The sequence below is a fragment of the Sphaeramia orbicularis genome, chromosome 4 (genome assembly GCF_902148855.1).
Source record: "Sphaeramia orbicularis chromosome 4, fSphaOr1.1, whole genome shotgun sequence".
Classification (NCBI taxonomy): Eukaryota; Metazoa; Chordata; class Actinopteri; order Kurtiformes; family Apogonidae; genus Sphaeramia; species Sphaeramia orbicularis.
This window is the reverse complement of record NC_043960.1, coordinates 20,125,648-20,138,579: the sequence shown is the minus strand read 5'-3', so window position 1 is coordinate 20,138,579 and position 12,932 is coordinate 20,125,648. Positions and strand designations below refer to the sequence as shown.

Sequence of the window (12,932 nt, the reverse complement as noted above, 5' to 3'; positions counted from 1 at the left end):
GTAAAAAGGCGAAAAGAGCTGATTTTATTTTTATGAAACCGTTAAAAGGTTATGGAGATTGTTGCCATCCTCAAGGGCCAGTGCGAGTTACACTTTATTATCACATAAATACTTAATTAGAAGAGGGAAGCACATTTGGAGATGCATAAGACCTGGGAAAACAAAAGCCCACCCTGAGGCAAGCAGTCAATGAGCCCTGAAGTATACTTGGGTTTCTAATGAAGCTACAGAAAACCTTTTGCTTGGGGACGTGCTATGGATCACTGCACTTGGTGGATGTGCCAAGTACTAATAACAAAAAAGGAGTTTCTGCGTGACCTGCATGACCTGGCCCACAGTGGCCGACAATAAATGATCACATCAGAAATTCCTTTTGCTTGCTTTTCTTTGATTACACCACAGCAGAAGAATAAAGAAAAAATGACATGATGACCTGAAAAATGAAGACCGACTGGAGTGAGAGATGAAATCATTATTCTTTCTGTAAGTCTGTGATACAACCACGTCATGGACAAGATACAATCATGGACAAGTCACAATCACAACATATCCTGAGCAGAAATAAGATGAGAGGACTGCAAGCGAATGTAAAATTGAAATGTATTTATGGTCACTTTGCTTTGATGATACTACTGCAGAGATGACAAAAAACCCCCAAAACAAATGATGGAAAACAGAATATGCTCACAGAGCTGCGTATCATCCAGCTGCTCATTAGTTAGAAACCCACAGTGAATTAGACAAAAACATCTCTATTTATCTGGTTATGTGTTTTTTTTATGCTAAGCTCTTTCACTGAAAGGCATGCAGCAAATAAAATGCTGACCTAGCTGAGAAATAGATTAAATTGTTCTACTTTTTCCACACCCTGCCTCTCAATTCTTTCACTTCATCATTTGTTCTCATACACGCACATTCTGCAACAGCTGCTTAATATGAACAGAGAGGGACGGAGAGGCAATGCAAATCAAAGATAAACTGTATTTACAACACAAATTTAGACTGTCTTATCTGTTGAGTTAATGTTGCACCAAGTTTGCGGTTGTAAATGTCAGCACTATTTCAACTATGATGAAACGATACTTCACAATATAAATGTGTGGCCTCTAGTCTACTCGCTCTCTGACCATAGGCTGCCCTTCACTAGTTCAGTTTTCCTTGAGGGAAAATTGGCCTTTTTATTACAGAAGCCGTTTAACAGATTATATCTTCAGTCTTATGTTCTGTCAATGTCATTGTCAAATAAAAGCAGTTAACTGGATGAAATATAATTGACCTGAAAACTGGGACATGAACAGCACAGCTTGTGAAAACATGCACTGTGACTGTTGACATGACAATGATAAACTCCCTTCTTTTCCGTCTCCATCTTGAACAAACATTGCGACACAGAAAATTCTGCATTTGGTTGACATGCACATGTGCTGTTCTAACAAATGCAAATAGGTTAATTAGAGGGTTATACTCAGCATCAACTTTAATTTGGCAACGGCTTAAAATCAGATCTGCAATGACCCAGAGTTCAATATGGCAGAGCCTGCCTTTGGGCTGTTTAGTGTCTTACAAGTCCCAGCAATGTAATTATGAAAGTCACACATTTCACATTTCCAACACAGCATTAGGAATAAAATCACAGATTTCGATGTGATAATGAAAACTGAAATAACCATCTTCGTCGAGATTGTTCTTTAATGTGAAACTCAAAGATAAGAGACTTGAAATAGGAGGGAGTGTCATTGTAAACCCTAGATGCATACAAGGATTTATTCGCCACTTTTTCCTGTTGTCTTAGATGCTGGAAAACATCTGTTACAACAGCAACCTAATCTATTTAATAATGCAACACGCTGACCATACAACCAAGTTAAATTCATTTTGTTTGGCTTTCATGGACATTTAGCTGGTTTCACATAAAGTCGAGTAAGAATTTAACATGTCCAATCACATTTTATGGGCTCACACAAACAAGATGAGTTTGTGAGTAAATGTGAAAAAAAAAAAAAAAAAAAAAGGAGGGTGAGTCATCTGCAATTCACTTTCAAGATGAAAAAGTGATGTGATTTAGTCTTAGAACTGGGGGGATGATTTCTGCTCCTCTCCCAGACAGAAAAAAAAAATCACTCTGGAAGCCTGCGGGAACAGCAGCAAAGTGTGACTGAGCACCAAATGAGCAGAGAGAGGCTTTCACTGAGAATAATACAGAGGCAGATCACAGAAACTGTTAATATTCAGCAGCGTAATGGCATTGCACACATAACTGTTCTCAGACATAATCTGGAAGATCTGTTTTGTCATTTGTAATGCTCACTGCTGTGCTGTTTTCCAACAAACTTTCCATAAATCTCATGTACACTGCATCAATCTGTGTGGCCAGGTGCTTTCTAGTATGTTCAATTCTTGTTTTTCTCTGTTTAAAGTTTTTTCTAAGAGCTCACAGAGTGCTGACTGGATTCTTGCTATGACCGCAGGTGTGATTTCGCTTAGTAAGTCAGACAGATGGGGCAGCAGTTAAGTAGCTTGTATTTCAGAAGGGTGAGACATGAGATGTGTGCTGGCAGCCCCCAAAGGGTGACAAATACGATACTGAGTCCCATCGTTCACTGTCCTGTTTGGTGCTGACAGAATACGGCTCGGCTGAGGGGAGGGCAGGAGATGTCGGACAGACAGCTAAACGAGGTAACACATGACTGCTTGAGTTAGAAAGAGTGGAGGCATCAAGTCCAAAACCAAGAGAATTATATCAGGTACAGAAATCCAGTGTAACCACAACACCGTTTATAAAAATAACATTAACCGAGGGGTAAAGCACTAACTTGAGTGGAAAGGCAATATAATTTCTGACGCCATTAAAACTATATTCAGCACTAATGCTGCCTTCACATGCTATTGGGAGGATGATCCTTTCCACTTATGAATTTGAAATTACAAGTGCGTTGTGTTCAAGTGCTTTTTTGGTTGTAGCAGAATGAAAAATGCCTGACAATTTATTGTGACCTGCTACTTGGGTAAAACAGTTTTGGATGTATAAATTTTTTATTTATTTTTTTGCATATTGTGTTTGCTACAAATGTGAAAAAGGGACAGCTAACAGTAGCAGAATGTTAATAAAAGCATTGTTTATCATTTGCGATGAATCCCTCGTTGCCCTCTGCCATGTTGAAAAGTTCAAAGGTTATTTTCATCTTAGCAGCTTTTGTATCAAAATTTTTCCCAGTTCTCCAGTGTGAAATATGATGTGAGGGGGCGTTCGAGTTTGTAACCAATATTTACTATAATAGCCATAGTATTTACCCATTGCATGTAAAGGCAGGATAAGGCTCAGCGGAATATCAAGGCTGAAACATCTAATTTATTAAAAAACTGTCAAGTTGAACACATCAGTCAAAACAATATATACAAGTGATGAGCCAGCTACAAAATTTTTGACCAATATCAATATTTAAAATGACATTTTGGTCTACAGCCAGTGTAGACGCCGCTACTGACCTTATTTTCTATTCTAAAAGCTTGTCAGTCCTTCACCACATTATCTTTGAGTGATTAAAACATACAGATTTAGGAAAACAGCCTTTAACATAACACGACAGATAAACGTCTACCGCTGCCATCTGTGGACAATGCTGATATGAACATTGGCCGATATCAGTAAATATCGGATGCAAATGTCTTGGTCAACCTATGGGTGCATCCTTAATAAGTAACTGAATATCAAACTAATTTAAAGATAAAGTGGGAGGAGGCAATTTTTATTTTCAGACATTCTGGTTGAAAAGCTGTAGCCATTAGTGACAGTGGAAAGTTCTGTCAGTACTTGGCATGATGTACTGTCAGTATCTATATATAATATCCCTAACATCTCCTAGTAAGGACAACAGTTTATGTTTTATTTGGGAAGCTCTTTTCCTGACTGAAATGATTTTTCAAAATGTTTTCAACAACATCAATACTCATCAGTGGATGGATGAGTCGAAGTCAGACCGAGAAGTTTTGACAGTTTATACAGAACTTTTGAAAGCCACCCTATTAGGTTCGGATACTTCACAGTGCAAGGCCCGGACAGGATCAGGGTTTTGCTCCGAGACATGCTGTACAGTACGTGTGCTGTTGGAACTGAACTTGCACATCTCCGCAATGCCAACCCCCGAGAGCAGACAAAAAGAAAGCAGCAGTAAGTGAGATGGACAGATGGAGGGTCTCATTGGCCGTGCTGTTGTCTTTCATATTCCCAGACTCTCTGCGTGTGGTGCTGCATTGCCGCTTTGCAGACTCGGTTTAGCGGTGCAGAGTAAACCACTCTTCTTTATCAGACTGAGACAATTGTAGTACGAGATGGTCTCTGGAGCACTGGGTCGGGTGGAGGGACTACTGGTTCTTAAATTACAAGTGGCCACATGGGTAAAGTAGGAAGGCCGAAAATTAGAAAACGAGGGGAGAGAGACGTACTTCTGGAAACTGGCACCTCATAAATCTAACATGCAGTCGAGTAGAGAGAAAGTAGGGAAAGGGGACACAGAGACGCACACATGTACACACTACCACAAAGGGAGAGAGTGAACTGAACAGGAAAATGAAGAAGAATGTATAGAAAAGAAACAAGGGGGGAGTTTTCTTCCAGAGGACATTGTGGTTGGGCTCCCCTCTATAACCAAACCATGCCCTGTCAATTTCATGCTCAACAGCCCCCGGGCAAAGAAGCACTTTGCATCAATGGAGGGATGTGAGGGTATGGTTAGTGCTGGTAACAGATTGTGTGTAGCACAGAACCAGACGCTGCTTTTATATTTTGGTACAATCTATTACTTCACCCCTACGAAGAAGCAGACAGCCAGAGCAGGGATGTTGTGATGTTAACTACACTGCTCCTATAATCAGTTGTGGATTAAACCTCTTTTAGAACAACACATAGAGAATATAGAATAATTACTGTGAGCAAATTTTGGTTTTAAAAAACTCAGGCGGGGTGGTATGGCCAGAGGAGTTTGCGCAATAAAAATAAAAATCCTACTTCAGTCAACATGTAATTTTTGGAAGAAATCATGAATGGTTATTTCTGATGACTTTTGAGCTTTAATGCAAGTTGTAGCAGGCAGATTGTTAAATTGTAAAAACCTGTTTTAATCTAAATATACAATATTTTTGTAAATCCATTAGTTACTAATACAGAAGGACAACTGAGTCTAAATAAAGTAAATAAACTCAAGCAGTCATGTCCCAGTCATACTTTTCTTCTTTCAAACCATCACCTGAAAATGAATCCTTTCATTCTGAAGAAAATTCAGACACAGGAGTATCTGCTTTGGTACCTACAGGACCTGTACTAAACACATGGTCTTCAGTCTGTGCTTCCTCACCTGGGTCGCCATCTTGCCATAATCCACCCAACGCAGGGTGGCAAAGTTTGTGGACTCGGCACAGTTGAAGCCATGGTTGAAGCCGGCGTGGTAGCCATAGGGAAAGGTGATCATGAACTCGCCTTCATTCTGTGTTATCTGTTCAGACAGCAGGAAAAACGACAACAGCAACAATTTAACATTTCTATTTATTTGCAAGACAATACAGCCAATACAATTATTTGTTGATGGTTTATTTGAGCATGCAATTTCAGTGCTCTTCCCCACTTTGTTGTAATATTTTTCAAAAGAAAAACCATGACAATTAATTCAGTGTGTGCTGAATAACCCCACTCCTCATTCCATATTTCACAAAATCTTAACAGATGATTTTTATATCTTCTTAATAAAGCTTCAAGTATGTGAAATGATAATTTGCCTGTGTGCGCAACAGTCTCTGCTGTCTTTTTGCTTAATGTAAGTTAACTTGTTATTACTGTAAACTGTACAGTGATGTGCAATGTTTCTGTATATGTTCAGTATTTTCCTCATCGGTTTCTAAAATGCACAATGATATTACCCATTAATCTAGACTTTACATTCACAGTAAGTGCAATTAAGGTTTAAAATATAAATATTTCCACAATAACTTTTTTCTAAACTTCCCTGACTCAAAAGGAAAATTAATTCAGCTAAATATGACTGCAGCTGGAGGTGTTGAGCGTTTTTCTCGTGAGCTCAGTGTTATTCTGAGAATGTTTAAAAATGTGAGGACAAGTTAAGTGCATTCTTTTTTAATGTGTTGCCCCAAAACTTAAGCCTTATATTTCTGGTGGAGGATCTCGACTTCCTTGTGAAGCCCGGATCCAGGCAATCAAGAGGCAGATCAATCCAGACAAGGTGACAGGCATGAGAGGGAGAGACAGGAGGAGAGGCTGAGAACGGGAGATAAACTTCCTCAACCAAAGGCAGAGGTTCACATATCAAACAACCCTTTTGCTCTTGCAAAAAGCAAGAAGACGGTTTTATTTTTACACATGAATCAAGAGAAGTACTGTAGGTGTGTAAGAGGAAACGTGTTCACTGTGATAATGACGTCCTGAGGGGGGAGCACAGTGATAAATGGGGTGTATTTTGGGGGGGGGGGTCCCTCTGCTGACAGTGAAGAACTCTGTATGCCTTTTTGACAGTTTTTCCCTTCAATCTGTGAGCATATGTCACTTACTGAATAGTCTGAATAAAAACACAGAGGGGGAAAAAGCCAGCTAATTTCAGAAGATAATTGCTTGGAAAATATCGTCTCTCACGTGTTGAGATTGTGATTTTTGCATCAAAGCAGAGCTACTCGCCTCTGTTTTTAATGAGGCCAATGTGGTGTCGCTCATTATTCAAATAGGCTCACCTTTTCTGAAACTTAGACAACAAACATCCATGTTATTAGAGAAAGGAGGATGTGAGATTAAATAGCTTCTACAGCTTCTTTTTATTATTGCGTTCATTATTATTGTAACAATGTCTTCACAGTAGCAGGTTTGTCATCACTATGCGACTGAACATCATTTAAGAAAAGACGATGGTTCATGCAGAGAGTAAAAAAAAAAAAAAGATTGACAATTTCTAATTAATTTAGTGATTTACTAATGCAAACTAAACTCAACTGAGGTATTGGTGGGTAGTTATTAGTATTAACCATTTAGGCTTATGCCACCTAAAAGACACACTACATTCAGGCTCATATTATTCATCATAGTAGTTTTTAATCCAGATGGTCAAATGACAGATTGACAGACAGAAATATCACGATAGCATCCAATGTTCATTTGGAGACTCACCCTGTCAAAAGGAATGCCATATTTCTTCAAGATGGATGGAGATATCAGCGTCATCTTGTGGCGGAGAAAAGCATCACAGCCTTGGGAGCTGCCAGGGAAAAAGCCTGCGGAACAGGAAAACAGGAACATGATGTTTACTTTCCATATTGGTGACCCAGAAAGAAAAAAAAAAAAAAAAGAGATTTTTTACAAACCACATAGAATACAAGTGAGTCAAAACCAACCAACAAACATAACAGGGATAAGTGCAGTACAGTATACCTGCCCTGGTCAAGGTCAACAGATCATATTGTACCTTGAACAAACAGTAAAGAGGAATGCTTCATGGACCTCCAGGCAGTAATGAAAAATAGTAATGAAAAATAATAAAAGAGGTGCTCTTTGGTGAAGGGACCATCAATGCACAAAAAAATACAAAAACCAAGGCACTCTCTCATAATTTTAAAATGCCTTTATTAATTATACTATGTCTCAACGGACCTCACTGAGCCCCAGCGTGTTTCAGCCTGCTGGCCCTCATCAGGGGAACCAAAAAAAAAAAAAGGCCAACAGGATGAAACCCGTTGGGGCTCAGTGAGGTCCATTGAGACATGCCATAATTAAAAAAGTCATTTTAAAATTATAAGAGAGTACCTTGGTTTTTGTATTTCTTGTGCAGATCACATTGTCTGCTCTTCCTATAAAGTGTGTGCCAACATATACATTTCTTTTCTACTTTTTAAACTCATCTCAGATGCACTGCAGCAGTGTAGTTTTTGAGACAATGTGGCAAAAGCCAGACAAGGCATTATAGGACACCTGCAGAACATTTTATGATGCAGAACCTAACCGCCAGCAAGTACCGTTTATCAAACAGCAGCAGCAGCAACAGGTATTATGGTTTTAAAATATTTGTCAATATCTTGTAACTGAGGTATTACCCAGTTTAACTGGATAAAAGCTTTGACAACACCAACCCAGCTTTGGAATCGCTGTATGTCAACCAAATCTTCAAGTGACAACTTCAAGTCAATCATGTTTTTGACACATTTTACGAAGTCAATATATGATGGATGCGCTTATTGTATTCAGTTTTGCAATATAGATGAATTTCATGAAAAAAATGGGCAGATTCAATGTAAATCATAACCCAAAGTTACTGTTTTACAGCAAGAAATCAGCCAACAGTGGGAATGTGAAGCTGGGGACTTACACTTTTAAATCTTTCACCCATTCAGGGTGACAAAAAGACTTCATTTACCCAAATAATGTCCTTTGCCATGGAAGATTCAAGTACACAATTAAACTGTGTGGTGAAATTTAAAACAGCAGCATTAATAAGACTGGTAGACACATTACCATCTGTCTGTCTACAACTGCAAAACAATAAATAAGTATTTAAAACACTATTCTTTTTTGTATTTGTTTCTACCACTGATAAAATGTTTTGCAACATCTTTTTTTTTTTTTTTTTTTTTTTACAAAACTACTTAAAAGCAAATTTCCTCAAATAAATCCCAGTAGTCAGTTAAAGTCTATAGTGGCTGGGGGTGTGGTCAATATAAACAAATACAGTCCATGTGAAAACAAACAAACAAAAAAAAATGTGGATGAACTCCAAAGTGACAAAAACTCAATTCAGAAATTCAGGATCAGAGAAAATGCAAGGCTTGACCTCATCCAGTCAATGCATGTGGTTGAATGTGTTTCGCGCACCCAAAGCCAGGCAGAAAAGGTGTGACTACATGAAGCCAGATGTAAGTAAATCCAATAAATGCACATTCACAGCTTTCTACGACTGTCACTCAGGTCAATCACAGCTTTATTTATGCTGAACCAAAGAAAAACTACATCACATACTTTACACTCAGTGACCAACAACTACAAATAGAAGTAAAGGAGGTAAAGTACTTGATATGTAAAGAGGGAAAAAACAGAAAGAGGGCCAGTGCAAAGATGAGTCAGAAAATCAAGCCTGCAATACTAGTCTGCTTCAAATAAAGGCTTGTGAACGTGTGCATTGGAAGGTAAATAAGGGGCATATTGGGTCACCATATGAGGAAATGCAGCGTGTTGATAAGCAAAGCACACCTGTGGAATTGTTGAAACAACCCAGCCTTTTGTGTTGCAAAACAACCACCCCACTCGCCTTAAAAACACAGACTGCCTTGAGAGCATAATATCCCCCTCTGACATTTTGGGTTTTCAAAGCCCCAACTTTCTCTGTAAAACAAAGGCTTACTTTTGCTCTCAGAGACAGAGAGACTCTAACGGCCTCTGCATAATCAAAAGCAAGAATTTCTCCTCCATCAGTCACTCTTCCACTCTTTACTGTCTATGCCCGCCAGTGCCTCAAAGGGGGGTCCATCCAAGCCTCCACCCAGTTAAACTTTAATGTGACTGACAGTATAATCGGCACCCATTTCATCCTTCATTTTCACTGCATTGTTTCAGCCTCTGTTCCACGCTACAAAGCAAGAGAGGGAGACAGGGCCTCTATTCTCTCATCGCCTGCCTGCTTGTTGGAGCTGATAAAGGTGAATAATGTGCCGACAGAGCCTGGGTATTAATCCCCATTAAAATGCAGCTGGCTCTCTGAGCTCTCCACAGGGTAATATTAACTTAAAGGCTTCATTCTGTCCTTTTGAGTTTGGAAATTAAGTTCCTGCCTCCAACTCTGCACCCTCCCTCTCTACACAACCTCTCCTCCAGCCGAAACGTCTGAAGCCATCGCTGAACTAATGCGGAGATGAGGAGCGATAAGAGCAACGGCTGCCATTGTGTCAAATGTTTGAAGAGGTGTTTTCAAGTTACACGACGATTGTCTCAGGCCTGTTGGGCATTCCGCTACACTCATAACTGTCTTTTTAGGACCTCATAAACAGTTGGCTGCCTGTGCTGACGATGGCTTTCATAGGTCAGTGGGTGCTTGTTAAATAACGTCGGCATGGCTTTCCTCCCACCGCCAGCTGCTTAGACAAGAAGAGAGGAAGGCTGCAATCTGACTGTGACTGAAAGCCACCATAAAGAATGATAAGAAAACATCTACTGCATGTCAGTTACGGTTTGATAGCATTTCAATGCATTTAAATATAAGATCACACAACAGTGAATTTGTTCATTTTATCTAATCCAGTTAGGTTTCAGTGTTAAGAGGCGCTACACACCGAAAAGATGCAAACTAAATTTTATGACTCTAGTGTGATGAAACACTTCACTGTTAATATTTACAAAATTTTACAAGTTGAAAATGTCTAATATGAGGTGTGTGGCCCACCTGTGCAAACACATAGCCTTGACTGTGAGTCTGTGAAACATTGCTCATTTTCCAACAGGGAGCTAAAGCTGTTGTAACACTTTCCTAAAAGCTAACAGACCTAAAGGAACTATTGCCTCAGTCAAATGGTTTGAGTGTTAGTCCTGATCCAATATCATGTGTTAAAAAAAACGTTGGGCAGTAACCAAAACAAACTATCCGATCGATACAGTGATTCTGCTACGTAAAATTACCATTTTTGTCAAGACTTAGTTCAACATCGGAGAGAAGTGTATAACAGCAAGGTCAAGTAATGGAAATATTGCAAAAAGTTACATTTGTTATGTGAGCCTTTTTTTGGTGAAACAGCAGAAAAACTACAATAAACTGTGATCATGTGTCCCTGATTTCCTCTAACCTGGACTGAACAACTTGCCTCATCCTATTACAAACTTTTTAGCACTTCTAAAAATCTTGCAGTAGATGAAATTACTTTATCACTTAACATGCATATAGCACAAACAGCCAAATGTAATTTCAAATAATTTTAACTATTTCAGCTAACTTCAGTGAGATAAAAAAACAAAAACAAATGGTGATTACTTCTAACGTAATCTGAGACTATTCAGAAAAATAGATCTCGCAGTAGAAATTTTGACAAATTGCAACATCAACAACAGCGGTAGAGCTCATAACACATCAGCATACTCATATACTATCGAAGGCTAATAGGGTGTCTTTTTATTGAAGACATTTTAATTATGCTTCATCTACGGCTGGGCAATATATTGAATTAATTCAATTAATTGAGGTGTTGCTTTCTTAAAATCGTGAAAATGCATAAATCACAAATTCGAGATTATTTATCTGGAGATTTTTTTTTGCTCAACAAAAAACTTGCTTATAATGTGAATTGTGAATGTGTTTCTCCAGTTTTATTTGTATGTAGTTTAAGTTTAAAAACAGTATTTTTAAATGATCCAAATTATTGTTTTAAGTTCTTATAGTCAAAAAAATATTATTAAATCTTAAATCATTTATAAAAATCATCAAGATTTAATGTTTTTTAACCAAATTGTCACGCTCTAATGTCAACATTAACTTGACAAAAGGGTTTTTTCCTCTGCCTGTCTATTGTAGGCCAAATACTGTGCATGATATGTGCTAAACACTACAGGACAACAGAAGGATGGTGAGTGACACAGGCTCTGCACTGGTGGTTATTGATTTGTTCTCAGCTCTGCACAAGAACAAGGACAAATGGTGTGTCTATCCAATGTAGGTTGGATTGGGCAACTCTCCCTCATCATCCTTGCACCTTCCATCTTGCTCTGAGCTATGTGCAATACACAAGATAATCCTCATTGATCAGGACAAGGGGAGGAAGAGGTGGAAAACACGATTGGTGGTGGTGGCGAAGCAAAGAACACCAAAGGGACACTTCATGTGAGAGAAAGGGCAAATGGGTCGAGAAAATCACAAGGGCTACTTCACCGTTCAAACCTATTTATCCGTCTCAGGCATGACTTTAAACCTTTGATTTTTGTTCTCAGTATGTGACATGTGTAAAGACACATTCAGTGAGCATCAGTGCACAGAACGTATCACAGTCCTGACACCTGAACATCTTTCTTTAGGATTTTTACAGGTTGATAATCTTGACGTCCAGTATCTGATATGTAGAGCCCATATGGTTTCTGCTTTAGCATGCACTTCTGTTCTATCCAGGGGACAGTAAAATTTGCCCTTTTGTATGTAAAGAGATACCAGAAAAATGTGGTGATAATTAAGATTTCTCACTCTTGAAAAACATGTAAAAGATTTTTTAATCCGTAGCTCATAGTGTGTTCCTCCTTGGTAAATGTGAGATTGACAGCAGTGAGACAAGAAACTACACCAATTCATGTATTCATTGTAAGTGGGGTAAACGTATTTTATGCTTAAGAGAAATGAGGCAGCTACAGATGTAACCGTTACTACTTTGCTTTCCATTTTCCTGTGCAACCGAGAATAGGAAAAGTGATTTGTGTATTTCATATTCTTTGATGGAATGTCTGACATTCATCTGCAACTGTTGCTTCTAATATAAAAACAACTGCCTTTCCAAATGTACAGTTTGGTCTAAAAAGTGTCACAAAAAAGTTTCAAACAGCGATCACAACTTTCTGAAGCCTTGAAATTGCTTGTCAAGAGGCAAAACCACAAAGATAATCACTTCAGTCAGTTAAAACTAGGCAAATCCCCACATCTGAGCTTTAATCAGAGAACAGTTTTTCCTTGACAATGATTTAAATAATTAACAGTCTGATTACCGATTAATTTTCTGTCCGTTTCATGTTTCTATCATCAATGATTTGCAAGTTACTTGGGGTAGAAGGGATGTAATTTCAGTGATGATGCTGTCAGTACAATAATCAGTATGAGTAGGTCTTACATGGAAAAGGAAAAAGGAATGAACCAGACAAATACTAAATCTAAAGTTAATATATTTTAAAAAAGATAGAAAGCATTCATTTTAAAGAAAATCACTATTTT

The 12,932-nt window shown here is 38.5% G+C and overlaps 1 protein-coding gene across 4 annotated transcripts in view; it reads right to left on the bottom strand.

Moving 5' to 3' along the window:
• kdm4b (lysine (K)-specific demethylase 4B) overlaps window positions 1–12,932 on the bottom strand; it is a 56,456-nt gene that overhangs the window by 20,150 nt on the left and 23,374 nt on the right. For all 4 annotated transcript variants that reach the window (XM_030132270.1, XM_030132271.1, XM_030132272.1 and 1 more), the window contains 2 exons: window positions 7,163–7,266; window positions 5,352–5,489 (listed from right to left, as the gene is read on the bottom strand). In XM_030132270.1, coding sequence (XP_029988130.1) covers window positions 5,352–5,489; window positions 7,163–7,266 — 242 coding nt within the window. The remainder of the gene's footprint in view (window positions 1–5,351; window positions 5,490–7,162; window positions 7,267–12,932) is intronic.